The 14154-nt window shown below is 49.8% G+C and overlaps 2 protein-coding genes across 2 annotated transcripts; both read left to right on the top strand.

Moving 5' to 3' along the window:
* Positions 1-53: 53 nt before the first annotated feature.
* Positions 54-5492, top strand: cUnh4orf54 (chromosome Un C4orf54 homolog; the record flags this gene model as incomplete). The annotated part of the gene is made up of 2 exons (XM_080892800.1): positions 54-4279; positions 5273-5492. One exon carries the CDS (start codon positions 54-56, stop codon positions 4257-4259), a length of 4206 nt encoding a protein of 1401 aa, XP_080748926.1. The 3' UTR covers positions 4260-4279; positions 5273-5492.
* A 1226-nt stretch (positions 5493-6718) lies between these two features.
* trmt10a (tRNA methyltransferase 10A) lies at positions 6719-10596 on the top strand. The gene is made up of 7 exons (XM_080893388.1): positions 6719-7053; positions 7975-8137; positions 8209-8280; positions 8956-9030; positions 9624-9773; positions 9848-9953; positions 10119-10596. The coding sequence occupies exons 1-7, from the start codon at positions 6830-6832 to the stop codon at positions 10307-10309; spliced, it is 981 nt and encodes a 326-aa protein (XP_080749514.1). The 5' UTR covers positions 6719-6829; the 3' UTR covers positions 10310-10596.
* Positions 10597-14154: the final 3558 nt, after the last annotated feature.

Raw genomic sequence — 14154 nt, 5'->3', positions numbered from 1 at the left:
GAGCTCAGATTTGCGACTTGAGCTTCGCTGAGAAAAGCTGTGTGGAATTATCGATGACACGTCACCAGGTGAGGGATCTGCCCCCAAACCCCACAGAAGATGGTCCCGCGGAGCACGATGAAAAGAAATACGTCGAGTTGGACTCAGTGGATGTGAAAACAGACCGACGCGTTTGTGAGACAAACCAAATGTCTGTGATTGTTTCCGACAGCGGAGCTGGAGCTCCGTGCGCAACGGGACGCAAACCCGAGGGCGACACTAAGACAGAGAATGGCACAGTTGGGAAACATGGAGATGGTGTTAAGCACCAGCACGCTGACCCGTCACCGCCACCGATTCCTTTTTGTGCAAACGCAAAGTCGGAGCGTTTCCACGAGCAGCACGAGGTGTCCAACACGGAAAGCAGCGCAAGCCTGCAGCCGGACGTGGATTTGCGCGCTAGTGATAATTATCTCGGGGAGACAAGTGAGCAGGATGATTATGAAGTGGACGATGGTATAAGTTTGGTGCTTTCTGATGACTGCATTCCGTGCGCCACGGAGGACGAATCCCATTATATTACCACGCACGAGATCCAGCTCTCTGAACTTTCTGACCACGAGGAGGACTACGAACTCGGAGTGGGCTCTTCCACGAGCTGGGACGTTGAAGAAGACAACCGGGTTTACTCATTTGCCGATTACGCTTCTTTTGATGCCGGGGGCGCGGCGGGCGCGAGGGGGCACGGCCGCCAGCCTGGCTCTCAGGGCGCAGCAGCAACAGTCAGCACTCTGCTGGAAAGTGATCCGCGCGAAGCGGCCAAATTCACCAGCTCAGATGAGAGTGTGTCAAAGCCCGAGCAGCAACGCTGCAGTGGCAACAGTGGCGGACAGATTCACCTGTCAATCAGAACCACCTCTCGAGCTATAAATGACCCCAGCAACATCCAAGAACAGGAAAAGATTCTCTATCATGCCAGGCGCTCCGGAGATGTGAGTCGCTATGTGTTTAGGGGAGTTGATGGGAAGGCAGAGACCTTGTGTGACACGGCGAAGTGTTTGGTAGCAGCGCCCGGGCGCGTACACTTTGGCGGCAAATTAAGGGGGAAAGAAGTCCCCGAATATTCAAGCGGCACGTCCAGTGCTGTCAGCGAGCTGGACGACGCTGACAAGGAGGTGCGCACTCTGACAGCCAGAGCCTTCAAGAGCCTGGCGTATCCTTACTTTGATGCCATTCATTTCAGCACCTCCAGCGAGTCCTCTGCATCAGAGCATGCCGTGGGGATAAACAGGTGGTCCACGTTTGTGGACCTGAAATATGGTAACATGAATGTGGACCAAAGTCTTGTGTCTCATCAAAGCTCAGCGGCCTCGTTTCAAATCGCCAAGAGCATAGACAAAAGGGGTTATAAGGGCATCATCAAAGCGCCCGCCAGCGAGACATTACCTCCCCACAGCGCAGCGTCATCTACAAAGAAAATAGAGCTGATGGGGAAATTTGGTCAGGGCCACAGCGGCGTCATAAGGCTGACAGAGACGCTGAATTTTCGTTGCAACGTTAAATCGGGAATTCCTGCGGGAGAACCACGCACTAACTTTGCAGGATCACGTTCCACGGATGAAGTTACCAACGCAAGCCAGAGCAGGGGGGGCGGCAAGCCGCCCTCTAAAACCATGGAAGACACGCACAAGAAGGCCGTGTTTGCTTCGAGTCTCATCAAAAATGTCATTTCTAAGAAAATGCAGTTCGAGCAGGAGCGCAAGATGGAGAGAGGCGAAATAAGCGAGCCGCAGCAGACGCCCTCTCCCAGCTTTCTGCGCCAGGAAAGCGACGACGTCAGAGCGAAGCACAACTCCAAGCTTTCCGACAGCAGCTCGGACTACAGCATAATGCGCGTGAATGAGTTAGGGGACATAGCGGATGCCAAGAGCGACTCTCGGAAGCAACAAACTGGAGTTGATACTAAAAAAGGCGCAGTGGACTCATCCAGAAGCACGCTGCATCGCAGCCAAAATAGCGCGTTCAGATGCTGGAAGGATGACGAGCTAGAATTTCAAAAGGATCCTGAAAACGATCAAACACCAGAGGACACGCTGGCCGAGGGGAGTCTGTACTCGGCGGGCAGCAGCAAACTGAAGAAAATGGCTCATTTATTTGTGCCAAATATCCAAATGCTGCCGAACGAAGGCGAAGCCACGCAGCAGAGCAGGAATTATTCTACGTGTGGACACGGACGTGGAGCCAAAGTACGCTCTGTCGCAGACTCTGCGACCACATCCAAATCTCCAGAACTTCAAATTAACTTGAGGCGCGTCAAAGACGATAGCACCGAGCCGTGCGCCGTCTCCAAACTGCGCGCTCCTAATTTAGGCTGCAACATCATCCGAACAGATCACGCCAAATCCCACGCGCTTGCTACAGCTTTGAAGGGTGACTTTTCAGATAAAGTTCCACATTTCATGGTCCGAGACATTCGAGACAATAAGGGGAAGCTGCAGACTCCCATTTACCAAGTGAGAGACGTGCGTAAGCTGGTTAAAAGTTCGTATCACTTCGTTTCTTTGGATAACAACGAGAATAAAGCCCACAGCGCCTCCGCTGACAGACATCCAGAGCAAAACAAGCAAGTGCCCAATCAAAGCTTCAATACTGTGTCGCCTATAGTGATCAAGTGCCAGTCTGTGAACACGAGCAGTAACGGAAAACAATGTGGAAACCTTCACGGGGCTAAACAGGAGTCACCTGACGTGGACAGATCGTCTCCAGAGGGCGTCAAAAACGCATCAAGGGCAACAGGGAGCGCATCTCTGGGCCCCTCAAATAATGCCTCGCAGGGAAACACCGACCGAAGTGAAAGCAGAATATCTACAAAGAGGCAAGAAAAAGTATCGGACATCACTGATAAAAAGCCCGAGTCACAGGTGCCAAACCAGGCGGCTCTGCAAAAACTGCAGGCTGCCGTGAAAACCATGGAGCAGCTCTATGTATTTGAAAAGAACGAGTGGAAGAGGAAGAACGAGGCTCGGCCGCTGACAGACAGCCACCTGCTTTCACTGATAGCGTGTGAGGAGCATCCAGGACACGGAGAGGAGACTGCATGGACGCCCAGCGCAGACAAGTCTGCCAGAAGAAACTCCCAGTCCAGCGCAGACAAGCCCCCAGCAGGACGAGCAGGTGACAGCCTGCTGAAGCAGGAGCAGAAAGACCCACTCAAACCCCGCCCCACATCAGTGGGCTGTGATGACAGGCCTAAGTCAGTGCAAGCCCCCAGCAGTGTCAAGGCCTCCAGAACTTCAAAGACATCCCAACCGAACACCGTCACACAAACACCTTTCAGCACCAAAACCTTCGTCCCCAAACCGCCCGCATCATTCAGCATCTGTGAGAGACGGTCAGCTGGGAACGAAGACGCCGACGTGAAGGAGGCCGACGGGTTTGCACACGAGTTTTCAACTGACAGTGAGAACTACCTCGCTATTCCAGTCAAGTCTCAGCCCAGCAAAGGCAAACAGCCACCTGATAAAGCGTCCGTCTACACGTTCACCCGGTCACATCCAGCCACACCTTCAGGACACCTGGAACCTGGGCTCAGAGGGCACGAGGAGCACACAGCTAGTTACTCACCAGAGATCCCCTCAGCTACTATCTACCACTCTCTGCCACTCGGGATGCCCGCCAATCAGCCACAGGTCTACTGCTTCTCTCCAGCAATCACCCCGGCTCCCACCCTGGACCCGTTCCAGGCCACCCAGAGGAAAATGCTGCTGGATCCCAGCACTGGCAACTACTACCTGGTAGACACACCAGTGCAGCCTGCCACCAAGCGTCTCTTTGATCCAGAAACGGGTCAATATGTGGATGTGCCTATGCCACAGCCTCCCATGACACCTGTGCCCATGCCCATCTCACCTTTAGCCCTCAGTTCTGGCATTTACGGCCACACGTACATGATCTACCCGGGTCTCGTGCCGACGCCGTCAGTGATACCTGCCAGGGCGCTGCTACAGTCGCAGATGTTGGTGCAGGCAGAGGTGGACAGCAGCGATAAAAGCTCCTCGCAGCAGACCGAGGGCATGCACGTGGAGAGTCCTTTCTACATGTCCACCGGAAAGTCTTCCCAGGTAGCCTCAGGTGTTCAGGCTGCTGCTAACAGGCCACAGCAGGGCTTCTCTAGCATCAAGCAGCCTGTCATCAGCATCAGCTCCCAGCAGGGGCCCCGGATCATCGCCCCCCCCTCATTTGACGGGACGACTATGAGCTTCATGGTGGAGCACCGATGAACGGCAGGTCGTCTGGACAGGTGAGTATCTGACTGCTTCCCTTTTACCGAAGCATGTCTGAGGGCGCAGTGGAGAGTTTTACATAACTAATCTCAGAGGAACCATTTATTTATAGGATACACTGAAATATAATGTAGCCTAAAAGCTGCAAACTGCAAACTATGGAGACAGTAAGTCAGTGAAATGATCCGTGCAGTAGTTCTGAAAACATGGTGACAACAAAAGGAGGAGACAGAGGCTCACAGCACATCACATGTAGTTACTGCAGCTGATTTTATGGATGAGTTATCAAACATGTTTCTGCACACCATCGTGACCCACACTGTTCTCACCTGTCCGTGCTCGCAGAACAACGAGGGTGTCTCATTGCCAGCCTGAGGAAAAGAAAATAAGAATAAAAACTATAAATCAGAAAACAATATGGGGACTGTTTCACGCTTTAATGAATGTTTGCATTTCCTAAAAATGATGCTGACACCACACGTTTCACTTAATGCATGAAGTCAGTGATCTAACAGGATGCTGTGCATCATATCTAACAGAAGAAGAAGAGATGTGGAGTGACTGTAAAGCAGCTGCAGCTAACTAACACTGATAGATATCCTGTAAAATGCGATATCACAGCAGAGATGTGGTTGGATCAGCTGTGTGTGTGCAGCCAGAGTGAAAGGTCAGGCAGGCATTCATGTGAGGATGGAAAAGCTTCAGCTGCTGCTGGGTATCAGCAGCCGGGCTGGCACATCCTGCAGGCTCAGGCTCTTTTTATAGGAGCAGCAGGGTGAGGTTCACGTGGCTCTGACGGCTGAGCGGTACAGTGAGGGGACATTTGGAGTTCCCCTCCAGGGTCTGACCCACATACTGGAGCGCTCACTAACGTTTTTAACGTAAACAGATAGTGTGCGGTGGAAAGGCACTCGCTGTTCTACAGAATAGGAGGAAAGCTGTGCGACAAATGTACAAAACTGTTGACGTGTGCTTAAGACTCTGACGTGTGTTTCTTTGTGTCCCCACAGGGCCGAGCTGTAAGCTGGACGGTGTGGACACACTCACACAGGAGCTGAATGAGCCGAATCATGTGTAGAAACCAAACTGTGAGGTTGTGAAATCGATGAATAGTTACTCTTGTCCAGCTGTTACACTTCCTGAACTTTGCAGATGTGCGTGACATGAAGTTATGAGACGTTATGTTCAAACTGAGGTTGCTGTTTGTGGTTGCACGTTGGAGTTTGTGCAGTGGGTCTGCTGGACAGTCCGTTTTCTTCTGTTGGAAACATGACAGGTTACAGAGCTGGAGCTTTGCTGAGGGTTTTTCTGCTGACTGTTTTACTGTGACGTGTTTAGTGTCCTGTTACAGATATACAGCAGAAGCATCAAACATACGTTTCTACCCAAGCTGATAATATTTTATACTTTTGTACCTGACTCTCAGCTTTGCTGCTGCACTGTTATCAGAAAAAGAGTCGAACAGTTTCCTCTCGTGCCTCACAAACACGACGTCTGTGTTTGTGTATTTGTGGAGGATAAACCACCTCTGAGTTCATTCAGTCTTAAGAGTGGACACTGCTGTTTCTTAGAGCTCCATGGTCCCGATGCTACAGTGTTGCTGTCTTCTCCTGGGGATTTGATCAGATTTGGTTCGTGTCATGTTTCTGGTTGTGCATGATTTGTCTTTCTTTTTTTAAACTTTTGCATAAAGTAGGAAATGTTTTCTATAAGTGTGAAAGCATTTCTGCACAGCAGGGACTCTGCTGCCTCAGAGCAGAGTCTCTGCTGCCTCAGAGCAGAGTCTCTGCTGCGCACAGTAAATGCTGAAGGTAGATGAAGGTGGTGGACAGACGGGAGCGTGGGAATAAAGAGGACCCGTGGATGAAACGATAAATGTGCAAAAACAACGAGGATGACTGTAGCTGTTTGCACAGCTACAGTGTCAGGTTCACTTTTACTGTGAAAACTGAATAAACAGGAAAACTCTGACTGACTCAGTTTATAACAACTAACAGTGTCACAGTTATGTTTCACGTGTTTAAATGCTATGTTTGCAAAGATAAGATGTTTACGTTGATTAGTGGATGCTAAAGGGGAAAGCGAGACGTGGAATAATTAAAGACATGAAAACTATTACAAATACTAACGTTTCTAAAGCTTCCTTGTTGTTACAGGACATAACTGTAGAATAATGTTCCCGTCCTGAGAGCGGAGGACATTTATGGATGTGCAGTAAAATCAGATTAATGGGTCTGTCTCTCTGAAGGCAGTAAAACCAAACAACACGTTTTGGTAAAAATAAAAGTACAAATTGTGATCAGATGCTGTTACTGATGAAAGCAGCGATGTTTCCATGAAACCAGAGTGAAAGTAAATGTATCTGTGTCGGTTTTATGAAATCTGCTTCACTTTGTTAGTACGGCCGGTAGAGGGCAGCACTGCATCTTAACGCGAGCTTGTGACGCGCATAAAAAACGTCACAAATGCGCCAAACAAAGCGTGGACTCGAGGTGAGCCGCTCGTTCGTCTGTTCGTCGGTGCCAGGCTAACTGACCCGTTTTAGCCCACATTACAAAGTCATTTAAATGCCGCCAACGCGGCTCCTGCACGCCAGCAGCGCAGACATGACCACAGCGGTGTGTTCACAGACGGCTGACGACACCACGGGAAAGCCAGCTTCGGCGGAGGAAGACCAAAGCGAGAAGGCTGTGAGCAGTCCCGGAGACCCGGAAGACCCGGTTCTGTCCAAGAGGCAGAGGAAGAAACTGCTGAAGCAGCAGAAGTGGGAGGAAGAGCGCGAGCAGCGGAAGTAAGCTGTGGCGCGAAACACGCAGAGAAGTCACGGTGTTCTGGGAATCCATCCTACCCGTTGTTTCTACGCATGCGCACAACATGAAATTCAGTGGCGAACCTACCTTTGTGAATATAAGCTACAAACATACTCTGACGGGTAAAAATAATTGCCAGAGCGTCCTACCTTTGTAAATGTGAGCTAGAAGCATCATTTTACAGTAAGAATTCAGTGGCACGTCATCTTACCTTTGTTAATATCACCTAGAAAAATACTCTGACAGGTGAAATTACGTGCCAAACCATGCTACCTTTGTGAATGTTACTTACAAGCACACTTTAACGGGTAAAATGAAGAGGCAAACCGTCCTGGCTTTATGAATGTGAGCTACAAGCACACTCTGATGGGCACAGTTAAGTGGCAAACTGTCATACCTACTTACATTTGTGCTGGAATTACTGTGTGACAGCAGAAATGTGCATAAACTACTTACAGTAGGACGTTTTGCCAGAACAACGGCCTCCACGGGCCTGCTGAGCTGTTACACTGTGATCCACTGTGAGATGAATGTGCATGCGCACAAACAGGCGTGAGATTGAAAGCTCGTGCTGACCTTTGTCTCACACACCTCGCGTCCTTCGGTGTGTGTGAGACTGTCAAACAAAAGGATGCTGCTGCAGGACACCTTTATGTCACATTTCTCTCCATCCTTCCTCCAGTCCAAATATCCTCCCCTCTAAATCAGTATAGTTAATAATGGCACCAATGATCCAGTAATGAATTAGTTATCAGGTAAAACACAGACTGGCTCAGTGACCATCGGCTCTGACCCACTCTGTCCTGATGTGGAGGTTTGAGCTTCCCACAGTGGACCCAGTGTTCAGTCCATGCAGACCAAGCCCACACACGTGCTGAACATCATCCTCGCTTTCATGGCAGGCAGAGGCGAAAGGAGAGGAAGCAGCAGCGTCGCCTGCAGAGGCAGAATCACCAGGAGGGCGGGGAGGTCCAGAGCGCCCGCAAACGTGCGCGCAGAGAGGCCACGCCCAGCTCTCTGAGGCTGGTGGTGGACTGCAGCTTCGACAGCCTCATGCTGATTAAGGTAACCGGGTCAGCGGTGTAGGCGCTGCGACTGTGCTCCCAGAGTTCCCAACACACTGTCTGTTTCTTCAGGACGTGCGCAAACTTCACAAACAGATCCAGAGGTGCTACGCAGAGAACAGACGGGCCTCGCATCCAGTGCAGGTTGGTGCCGAGCACGTGACGATGATAACGATGTTACTGCGTTTGTTTTTGTGATGACGTTCTCAGTTGCTCGGAGCAGCCCGTGGACTCGTGTGAAGGACACGAGCTCGTGCTTGTATCTGCACGTGAGGACCAAACCCCCCCCACTGACCTGGCTTCAGTTTCACATGCACAGCATGAAGTTCACGGGTGGATCTGTGGCGTGTTTAGAGGGTGGTGAGATTCTGACACGTCTTTGAGCTGTTAGTGGTTACCTCCCTGTTTACCAACCACACGCTGTCCTAGCCTAGCTTATAAAATACTGTCCTAACTGTGCAGAGCTGAAAATACTTACAGTGCAGAAACTTTCCTCGAGCAATAAGAACACAGACGGCACTGAGGACGCTGCAGCCACGTGGCGTCAGGTAGCACATGTGCTCATGTTTACACACTAACAACCCTTCCTGGTCAAGACTTCTGACCACAGCTGAGCCAACATCTGGATGTGGATGTCGCTGCGACATGCTTTGCATCCTCTGGATGAGCTCCATGATGAGATGCTGAGCACTTGTTGGTCTCCATCCCAAACCGTCTCCACTGGCTTTGGGTCGAATATAAAATAAGAAGAGTAACAGGCAGTAATAACAGTTTTTCATGTGGCGTCAAACATCTTCTAACTCCTTCTCACGTGTCCAGTTTTACCTGACAAGCCTAGGAGGACAGCTGAGACAGAGCATGGACGAGAAGGACAAAGGCTGGGTGAACTGGAAGGTGAGCAGTCACACGTCCAACAGAGGTCTGGAACCTGCACAACGTTATGTCTGATTTCCAGTTTATTAAGTTCATGAAACGGTGGCGTCACCTGTAGTTCACACCCACAGGATGCTCAGGAGTCAGCGTCTGCCCTCACCACTTTATATCAGCTCCATCTGCACACGATTAACATGAGGCCCTGCTTCAGAGCAGGGAGCTCCAGGCCTCGAGGGGCCTGCAGGTTTTAGATCTCACCCTGGGTCAGCACACCTGACTCACATGAGTTCATTTCTCATGCTGAGGAGGTCATTTACACCTGCAGGACACTCGAGGCTGGAGTTGGACCCCTCTGACTAACATTTAAACTTGACATGAGATGGAGGGCTGTGACGATGCATGGATTTTATTCTAGATACCAAAACTCATGACCCAGGAAACATGAATTTGAAACGTTAGAATAAACATGAAGTAATACAAATTACAGTCCAGAATAAAAAGCTTGATGATTGGGTCCATGAGCCGCTCCGAGCTGACGATGACCACGCTGAAGATGCTGTGTTCAATGCCAGCAGTTTGTCACATTGATTGGTTGGATGCTGTGTGCTGTGCAGGACATACACATTAAAACGGAGCACTACACTGAGGTCGTGTCCCAGGAGCAGCTGGTCTACCTCACCTCCGACTCTCCCAACGTGCTGACGGAGCTGGATCCACAGAGGGCGTACGTCATCGGAGGCCTGGTGGACCACAACCACCACAAGGTGTGCTCGGCTCCAGACCCGCTGTAGCGTGTGGGCGTGGCTGCGCTGGCTAACCTGTCGGGCTTTGTTTGCAGGGACTCACCTTTGAAAGGGCCACAGAGCTGGGCATCAGCCACGCCCAGCTTCCTCTGAGCAGCTTCGTCAAGATGAACAGTCGGAAGGTTCTGGCTGTTAACCACGGTAAGGAGTGGGAGTGGCTTCACCCGCTGCTCTTACTCAAGTTTAATGTGCAGATATTTAAAGGATTATGTTTCCTGTATTGTGGCTCCTCCCTGCTTTAGCCCGCGGAGCAGGGAGGAGCCTCAGCTGCTGCCTCTGTGGTCTGAACGGCGCTCTCTCCTGCAGTGTTCGAGATCATCCTGGCGTACCTGGAGAAAGGCAGCTGGCAGGAGGCCTTCTTCACAGTCCTGCCTCAGAGGAAGGGGGTGGTAGCAGTCGGCCGGGACGCCACAGAGCCTCCGAAAAAAGACGACGAGACGGACTCTGATTCTGACTCTGACCCAGAAACTACAGCGCAGACGGAGCAGCGAGCTTAGCGTTGGCGCCGAGCGGACAATGCGTTTGTTTTTTTACGAGATGGTTTAAAGAAATTTCTGTTTGTTGAAAGTTTGAAGTATTTATTGAAAAGATTTCTCAGTTAATGTTCGAGACGTGGGCAGTGCAGCTGTTTGCTGTTGCAGCTGACAGATGCCACAGGGCGCGGTCCCCTCTGTACAGCCATCGATGATGATGATGCTTCAGTCTTCTACTGTTGGAGGACGAAGCACAGAAATGAATGTGAGCAACAAATAGATGATGACTTCCATTAAACGGGTCAAAGAGAGTTTGTTTTATTTTGTAACAAGCAGAAGGACGATGCATTTACATGATACGTGTTCAGGAGGTTCCCAAAGGTAACGGCTGTGATATGTTGAGTATAAATGTTAGTCTGGGTTGTAGGAAGTAAGCCTGGAAGCTGCAGTATCCATGGTAACGAGTAAATCTGACCCCAACCCAGAGGGGGGCGATGACCTCACCACAGACGCTCTAAGGAGCAGCAGACTGCAGCGTGTGAGAAGCTGCTGAGGGTTCAGACCTTTTCTTCTGCAGCAACACGATGCTGTGATAACTGTTTGCACTGCTGTGCACGGAGGAACAGCTGGGCCTCACCACTGACACGAGCACATTAGTTTTAATGACGTCCATGGTAGGAAGTAGGATCCCGCACAGTCTGCGTCAGGACTGTTTATCACGCCATCGATCTCTGCAGCCCGAGCTTCACATGAACGCCGACGCTGCAGTCTGTTCCAGCCTGCAGGTCCAAACGAATAGAAACACAGATGTTCTGGGTCAGTTTGGTCCTCTTTGCTGTAACGTGTTCGGTGCGTCTCAGCACACACTGGCAGCTTTGTTCAACCGTTTCTTTCACTCGGTCAAAGGCAGCAGGTGGCAGGAAGAGCTAATCACGTCTCTGTGCAGAGTCTGTTCCAGCCTGTACACGTCCTCCCCCACCTGGGGTCACTGCTGTGTGATCACTTTTCCTGGTAAAACATTTTTGCTGTCGTTTGAAATCGACTGAAAACAAAAGCAGTGACTTATTTACAGTTACGGACACAAACAGTCTAAAGATGGAGAACGTGTCAGAGCGATTCCCCGTGTGTGTGAAACAGATGTTTCTGTGCACGTGTTGCTGCAGGACATCACAGGTGAGTGTAAGGCACAAGAAAAGGTGATCTGACAGGAAGTCCCGAGACAGAGTCTGTGTGCATGCCTCTCAGGCTGATCGGTTTTCTCATGGTTTCATTAGTGGCTGCATGTCGTGGCTGCTGTGGTAAAGCTATGAGGAGATGGGTTAGCAGGCAGAGGGTGCCACTGGACAGGCCTGACACATTCAGACCTGCAAGCAGCGTCATTCTATGGGCAGAAATCTGAAACTGAATTTGAATAAGTTAGATTTGAATTTGAATTCATGGCTTGAAAATGATCATCACTAAATTGAAATTGCATTTTATCCTTTAAAAATTCAGCTCTCGAATAATTTCAGTTTCACTTCTCACCGTTCAGTTTGGAATTTAAATTGATGGATTTAAATCCTTGTCGTCTTTTCCTCCTCAAGCTCATCTTAAGCTCTCAGAGGACCATATGACCCCAAACACAGCAGCTGCTACTCGTGGTCCCTCGGATATTTCTCTGAATAGAAACCAGAGCCTTTTGTAAGGTAAAGACCCTGAAGTAACACTGGTGTGTGAAGAAGAAACACCCTATGTCTATTGCAGCATAACTAAGGGAGGATTCAGGGTCACCTGGTCCAGCCCTAACTATATGCTTTAGCAAAAAGGAAAGTTTGAAGCCTAATCTTAAAAGTAGAGATAGTGTCTGTCTCCTGAATCCAAACTGGAAGCTGGTTCCACAGGAGAGGGGCCTGAAAACTGAAGGCTCTGCCTCCCATTCTACTTTTAAATACTCTAGGAACAACAAGTAGGCCTGCAGAGCGAGAGCGAAGTGCTCTAATAGGGTGATATGGTACTACAAGGTCATTAAGATAAGATGGGGCCTGATTATTTAAGACCTTGTATGTGCGGAGCAGGATTTTGAATTCTGGATTTAACAGGAAGCCAAAACAGGAGAAATATGCTCTCTCTTTCTAGTCCCTGTCAGGACTCTTGCTGCAGCATTTTGGATTAGCTGAAGGCTTTTCAGCGAGTTTTTTGGACATCCTGATAATAATGAATTACAGTCGTCCAGCCTGGAAGTAATAAATGCATGAACTAGTTTTTCAGCGTCACTCTGAGACAGGATATTTCTAACTTTAGAGATGTTGCGCAAATGAAAGAAAGCAGTCTTACATATTTGTTTAATATGTGCGTTGAAGGACATGTCCTGGTCAAACATGACTCCAAGGTTCCTCACAGCGTTACTGGAGGCCAAGGTAATGCCATCCAGAGTAAGAATGGTTAGATTCTTACTCTGAGTCAGATGTACAGTGAGAGTAGAAGAAAGAAAGAAAGGAGAGGCCCTGGTCCATAAGATGTTCAGTTCCCACATGCAGCAGAACATCGACACCATCTCTGGTGCCCGTGGGTCAGAGTGGACCCTGTTCTGTGCCTCCATTGTTGAAGCAGCTGCATGTGGTCATAAGGTGGAGATGATAATCCCTGGAGCACATGGTGGACACTGGAGGTGAAACAGGAGATCAGTCAGGTTGGGTTAAGGCGGCTGACAGGTACCAACCTGTGGGAGGGTTTGCTGAGTCAGCGATTATGTCAGGTGACTCAGAGGCAAAGCGGTATTGCTCACATGGTGTGGATGGGTGCTGCGGACTGAGGACACAGTCGGGTGATGGAGGGAATACTTCTACATCAGCGGCCCCCAACCCCTGGGTCACGGAGCGGGATAGGTCCGTGAGTCGCTTGGTTGAGGCTCGGGTGTAAAATATATGGTTTTCAGGGTTTTCTTGTTATTTTTTGTCATTTTCCTCGTTGATCTGGTTTCCCTGGGTCTTTTCTCGTGTGTTATGAATAAATCTTTTTGGTTGTCATGGTTCACACTGCTATGTAACGTCACATGGAGCTGGGCTGTGTTGGCAGACTAATGATAGAACTGTTATATAGCCAGAATCTGATGCGTCAGTCGATAGAAAATGAAGCTGCGCTTGCAGAAGCTGCAGCAGCAGGTTTAGAACCTCTGCTCACTATAAAGCACCTGAGTCCTTGTCCCCTGCAAAGACTGTGAGTCACCATCTTCCACATCACCGCACACAGAGATAATGCTGCCTGCACTCGTCCAGGCCACAGTGCTAACGGAGCATCGTTGTATATCTTGCCCTCTGGTTGTTTCGGCGGCTAAACTAAACGGTGAGTGAATTTGAAATTTAGGAAAGGGGACAAACTCCTCTGATGAAAGGAGCCCGTTTACACAAACTATTTAGTCACATTTCCAAGGATCCCAATAAACCAGCGAAGAAACTGACTCGCTGTCCTGTGTCTGCTGGAACTACATGGTTGTGTCGTCTGTGTGGGAGGCTGGATAGGTGACCAAATCCAAACACACACATGTCAGCGTGCAAGGAGAGACTCAGACAACACAAGATAAGAAAGGGGGAAAATCCTGTGCAGGCCTGCAGTTCCCCCAGGCCTCTGCACCGCAAACATCAGAGCTTCTAGCCTGCAGTGCCGCCTGTGTTGTCCCCGTGAAGGAGCGTATGAATGGTGGACTCTGTCTCGTTCAGCTGCTCCCAGCACATCAGTCTGAGTCAGTAGGATCAGGCTGCACTTTGCACTGATCTCCTGTAGAAAACTGTTTCCTTTCTGTCTGCTTTCAGTTTGACACTCTCTTCATACCCATCAACACTACTCACATACTCTTTCTTCAACATCACCACAGCTTCACTTCACTCCCATCT

The sequence above is a fragment of the Rhamphochromis sp. 'chilingali' genome, assembly GCF_963969265.1.
Source record: "Rhamphochromis sp. 'chilingali' genome assembly, chromosome: 1".
Taxonomy (NCBI): Eukaryota; Metazoa; Chordata; class Actinopteri; order Cichliformes; family Cichlidae; genus Rhamphochromis; species Rhamphochromis sp. 'chilingali'.
The sequence above is the reverse complement of the archived record's forward strand: the minus strand, read 5'-3'. Positions and strand labels throughout refer to the sequence as shown.